Below are 6047 nucleotides of genomic sequence, written 5' to 3' on the forward strand. Positions count from 1 at the left end.
CTTCATTGGACACTTAAAAAAACATGTATTTATATTAGTTTTCTACCAAATCCAGTTAAAAGCAAAGAGTAGTAATCATATCTGAATGAGCACAAATGTACTTGCCAGTTGCTTTCCTCTGTGGCAACACTGTTGCTTGGGAAGATGTTAATGCTTTTATTATCGTTGCTGTTATTGTATCTTACTAATGATTTAATCACACTCTTCAAAAAGTGTGAATTTCTTAGAGGGTTTCCTTTGCCTAACTACTGTGCTTGGTGTTGCAAAACTTATATAACTTAGATAACTTTTCCTTCTTTACTATGAAAATGCTTTAATACAGGTGAACACACAGCAAGTGCACACACAGAGAGACATAGCTTTCACAGAACACACTGGGAGTGAATAAGAATTTGTATCACTTCTATCTAACAGAAGGCTCTACTAGGCCACCTCCTCCTGGGCCCACTCCTCAAACTCTCCCTCCTCCTGGTACTGTTGGTACTCGAACATCAGGTTGTTCCTGTTGCTCTTGGCCTCAGTGAATTCCATCTCATCCATGTTCTCATCCATGCACCAGGGCAAGAAGGCCTTGTGCCCGAACATGGCAGTGAACTGCTTTGAAATGTGCCTGAACAGCTCCTGGATGGCCATGTTGTTGCCAGTGAAGGCAGCAGACATTTTTAGCCCTGGGGATGGGATGTCACAGAAAGCTGTTTTCACATTGTGGGGGATCCAGTAAGCAAAGTAGCTGCTGTTCTCGTTTTGGCTGTTAAGCATTTGCTCGTCCACCACCCTCCGGGACATGTGGCCCCTGAAAATGGCAGCTGCCATTAGGTAGCAGCCTTGCAGGGTCGCACAGGCAGTCAGCATATTCTTGGCATCAAACATCTGCTGGGTGAACTCAGCCACTATCAAGGCCTGGTACTGCTGGCTACCCCGGCTGGTCAGCAGGATAAAGCCAGGCATGAAGAAGTGCAGGTGGGGGAATGGGACCATGTTTATGGCCAGCTTCCCAAGGTCAGCATTCAGCTGGCCTGGGAAGTGCAGGCAGGTGGTGACTCCACTCATGGTGGCAGATACCAGGTGGTTCAGGTCACCATAGTTGGGTGTGGGCAACTTTAGGGTTCTGAAGCAGATGTCATAGAGAGCTTCATTATCAGTGCAAAAGGTCTCACCTGCATTTTCTATGAGCTGGTAGACTGAGAAAGTGGTGTTGTAGGGCACCACCACTGTGTGGGACACCATGTATATGAAGAAACTGCCAGCCACCTTTATACTAGGTGCACATAATAAGTCAAATCAACTTTTCTTCTTCAGAGAAGAGTCACTTGAGTGCCCCACTAGGTTCTGAAATATATGGTAAGTAGGCCCCCATGACCCTGGAGGAAGGGTGTAACAACACTTTTTGTGGCTTCAAAGTTTCTTCTCTTCAGATCCCACTGTCTGCTGACAGGGCTGGCCTTAGGGTGTGAGAACAGTGCAGTCACACAGGATCCCCAGCTCAGAAGGGCCCCATAACTGGGCTTAATGCTCAGCAGTTGCTGTCATGATATTCCTTGTATTTTTACTTTAGAATTTGTATTTTCGTAAGTGAAGTCCGATGGAACAAGGGAGCGTGTGCCAGGGACATAGAGCCTCAGCTCCCTCCTGGTCCCCCCTCCTCCCACTTCCCCAGGATGGGTTCATGGCTACCTGCCTCCTATGCCCTCACACTCTGGCCTCACCCTGCCTCTACCTCTCTGCTTGTACCCCATTAACTGATGTGCCTTCTGCTTGAGGTGGTCACCTCAAGGGTGTTGGGGCTGACATGGGCAGCATTCTGCCATTGCCTTTTTCCCCTAATGGGGGCTTGAGCACAGATATGGGAGGTTCAGGGTCGATGGGTGCCCCACAGCATCTCAGGGCAGGGCGAGGTGGTGGCTGTCACTGCCCCAGGCTGGTACCTCCACAGTACATTTGGTGAGTGAGTTGGCAGGAAAGTCTGTGGCCCACCTCATCCAAACACTGAATGCATGGCATGGAGGTTCCCATTCCATGGTGGTTGCCCATCCACTATGGGTTGGGACAGTAGGGCCATGGAACCGCGGGAAGAGGAGAATGACTTTTCTGCCCCTGAGTAGGGCACAGCCTGTTAGTTTGGTGGATGCAGACAGGTCGTGGGCTACATGCGTAGGGTCACAGGCAGAGCAGGGCCCCTGGGCACCTGTGAAGGTCTGTACTTGTCCTGCAAGTATTCCCATGCCTGAGGGAGCACAACTTTAAATAGCAAATAAAAATCACCATGACACGAGAAGAGAGAGAGAGACTGTGGAAGAAAGGAAAAAATTTAATATTATAGTACTTTTACTGGCACTCTTTTCCTGACTTTTGAACAAAAGGTCCTGAATTTCCATTTGCATTGGGCTGTGCAAATTGTGTGGCTGGTCTTGTCTGCAGAGCTTGTTACTGGGTGGTTGGGGGTCAGTGAGTCTTTTGGGAGACTTCTCTGATGGACAAAAGTGTCCTTGACTCACATCTAGTGGCAGATAAGGGCCACAGACCTACATAGGAAAACCTGTGAGAAAAGGTAGACCCTGGATGTTTGCTCTTGGACAGCCATCAGGGCCTAGAACAGGAACCATACATTCAATTGGCTGTGGCAGGTAACAGCCAGCATCAGGGAATGTGGAGTGGAGGGCACTGCAGCGAAGTGCTTGCCTTGAGCAATCTGATATGGAGGAGGTGAGAGATGCTATTGCAATTCAGCTCCAGATGGTGTTGCTGTGCCAGATAGGAGCTCAGTATTGCAGTATTATTCAAGAGAAACTGGAGATCCAGCTTGTTTGTGTGAAAAATTTTTATAAATTAAAAAAAAAATTTTTTAATGAGACAGTCTGGCTCTGTCACCCAGGCTGGGGTACAGTGGTGTGATCTCGGCTCACTGCCACCTCTGCCTCCTGGGTTCAAGTGATTCTCCTGCCTCAGCCTCCCGAGTAGGTGGGATTACAGGCATGCGCCACCACACCCAACTAAATTTTTATATTTTTAGTAGAGAGGAGGTTTCACCATGTTGGCCAAGCTGGTCTCAAACTCCTGACCTCAAGTGATCTGTCCACCATGGCTTCCCAAAGTACTGGGATTACAGGCGTGAGCCACTGTGCCCAGCCTGTGTGAAAATTTCTATATGAAATTTCAAACACAGTATAGATAAACAAAACATATCGAGGAGACATATTTGAGCTGGGGCCCCTTTGTTTGCAGGTCATGGGGTGAGTTGGTTCTGGCGTAATATGTTACCAGGGCTGTAAATCCCTCTAGACTCAGTCACCCTAGCCTGGTTTTCATGCTTTGAGAAGAAAACTGGACATCTGAGTAGGAGATTAAAGAGCCCTAATTTACACTCAAGTGTGCAGTTTTACAGGGTCTGGGTCTGGAAAGGATTTTGCTGGGGATAGACATGCCACCACCATCAGATTGTGAATGTGTATTAGATTTCAACAACGACATCTAGTAGCAATGAAAGAAACAACAGCTGTGCTGAGCCAAGGAAGCTTTTCTCCATCAGCCAGGCATTTGGAGTGAGTAAGCCACTGGACTCAGAGTGGGAAAGGGTAGGTCTCAAGAGAGAGATAATGGATTTTCTATTAATACAGGCAAGTGGGGGAGAGAGTGATTCCATGGAAGTATATAAGGTATGACCAAACATGCATTCCAAGCCAGTTATATGGGCCATTCTAGTTACATTGCTACTGAATTGTTTTGATTAAATGCCACAGGTGTTAAAATAGCAAACTTTCATTTAAGTTTTCCTTTTATTTATGGAAATTCAATAGGACGATTTCAGGAAGGCTTAATATTAGTCTCAATTTTTAGTAAATGTTTTATGACTTTATAGTCAGATATTGACCAGTAATAATGTCATTTAATATATCCTATACTTGATCTTAGCCAAAAGGCCAAGTAGTGATATATGTGTTCAATATATAATAAGCAATAAATAATTACTGAGTCTAGCACAGTTCTAGGCTATGTATATGTATTAGGTGTCTTATTTGACATTTAAATTCATCATAATATTGTGTTTTAACTTGAGGGAATGCAAAGAAATAATGTATTTCTTATGTATTCATGTGCTGTATACATATTTATTGAGTATGCACCATGTACCAGATTAGATGCTGGGATACAATAGCAAGTTAGATGTTTATGCTTGCTATTTTCATGGAGCTTACAATCTAGTATGGTAAGTGGTATTAGGCAAACCCGTTACACAAATAATTAACATTAATTGTGTTAAGTGCTATGAAGGAGAAGCATACAGGGAACTGGAAGCAGGTTTGGGGGCCAAGGCTCAGCAACTGAAGGAGACAGTAATTAGCAATGAGGCTGAAAAGGAAGTTGAGACTAAACCATGTAAGGCCTTGAAGGTTGTATCCAGGATTTAGCTTCTTATTCCAAAAACTATGTATGGACATTGAAGGATTTTAAGCAGTTAAGTGCCATAATCAGATATTTAAAAAAAAAGCCCACTCTGGCTTCAGTGAGTAAAACAGATCATACCTACATGAGAAAATCAACAGGAGAAGCATTGTTTGAACATATGGGACTTTTGGAATTAACTTTAGAACTAGGCACATCAGGAAGTAATGTTCAAGTAAAATTATTGCTTTGTGTGTAGTATGGGATAAAATAAGAGGTCTATGTTGGGTGTTTCATTTTATCAGATGAAATTTAAATTTTTTTTATCATGAAGGAGCCAAAGGAGTAATTTCCTATCCTTTTTGTAGTTTAATAATGTCAGAAGCTGACAGATTAAAAAATGATGTACTACATGGACAAAGCCTGGCATATTTGTAACTTTCAATATGTAGCTATGTTAAACTGCATTAATAGCTAAGGAAATGAGTTTGGATTTAAAGGATACTTTTTTTCTTGGATTGGATTTTGGTTGGAAAAAAGGATCTTAGGTAAGAAGGATTTTTTTTCCCCATTTACTGGGGGAACCAGTCCCCAATATTTCAACATAGGTTCTTTTCTATTTTCCCTAAGTGTCAGCTGGTATGAGAAATAAAGAGAAAGAGTACAAAGAGAGGAATTTTACAGCTGGGCCTCTAGGGGTGACATAACATATTGGTAAGACCGTGATGACAACCCCGAGCCACAAAACCAGCAAGTTTTTATTAGGGATTTTAAAAGGGGAGGGGGTGTACGAACAGGGAGTAGGTCACAAGGATCACATGCTTCAAAGGGCAATAAAGATCACAAGGCAAAGGCAAAATTAGAATTAGTGATGAGGGTCTATGTTCCGCTGTGCACGTATTGTCTTGATAAACATCTTAACAGGAAACAGGGTTTGAGAGCAGATAACCGGTCTGACTAGAATTTACCAGGCTGGAATTTCCCAATCCCTGAGGGTACTGCAGGAGACCAGAGCGTATTTCAGTCCTTATTTCAACCGCATAAGACAGACACTTCCAGAGTGGCCGTTCATAGACCTCCCCCAAGGAATGCATTCCTTCCCCAGGGTATTCCTTGCTGGGAAAAGAATTCAGTGATATTTCTCCTACTCACACGTCCGTTTATAGGCCCCCTGCAAGAAGAAAAACATGGCTCTGTTCTGCCCAACCTGCAGGCAGTCAGACCTTATGGTTATCTTCCCTTGTTCCCTGAAAATCGCTGTTATTCTATTCTTTTTTAAGGTGCACTGATTTCATATTGTTCAAACACACATGTTTTACAATCAATTTGTTCAATAGTGATCCTGAGGTGATGTACATTCTCAGCTTATGAAGGTAACAGGATTAAGAGATTAAAGTAAAGACAAGCATAAGAAATTACAAGAGTATTAATTTTGTGAACTGATAAATGTCCATGAAATCTTCACAATTTATATTCTTCTGCCTCAGCTCCAGCTGGTCCTTCTGTTCAGGGTCCCTGACTTCCTGCAACACCCATTCATAGTGATGTGATTTGGCTCTGTGTCCCCACCCAATCTCATCTCGAATTGTAATCCCCATGTGTTGAGGGAGGGACCTGTAATCCCCAGGTGTGGAGGGAGGGAGGTGATTGGATCATGGGGTGGTTTC

At 43.7% G+C, this 6047-nt stretch overlaps 1 protein-coding gene across 1 annotated transcript; it reads right to left on the reverse strand.

The window, feature by feature from the left end:
- Positions 1–423: 423 nt before the first annotated feature.
- Positions 424–1227, reverse strand: LOC129480084 (tubulin beta-8 chain-like). The gene has a single exon (XM_055273876.1). It carries the CDS (start codon positions 1225–1227, stop codon positions 424–426), a length of 804 nt encoding a protein of 267 aa, XP_055129851.1.
- Between the last annotated feature and the right edge of the window lie 4820 nt (positions 1228–6047).

This window comes from Symphalangus syndactylus, chromosome 4 (genome assembly GCF_028878055.3).
Source record: "Symphalangus syndactylus isolate Jambi chromosome 4, NHGRI_mSymSyn1-v2.1_pri, whole genome shotgun sequence".
Taxonomy (NCBI): Eukaryota; Metazoa; Chordata; class Mammalia; order Primates; family Hylobatidae; genus Symphalangus; species Symphalangus syndactylus.

Coding starts and splice junctions, on each gene's coding strand:
- LOC129480084 (XM_055273876.1), bottom strand. CDS start 1,227: ATGGTGTCCCACACAGTGGTGGTGCCCTACAACACCACTTTCTCAGTC.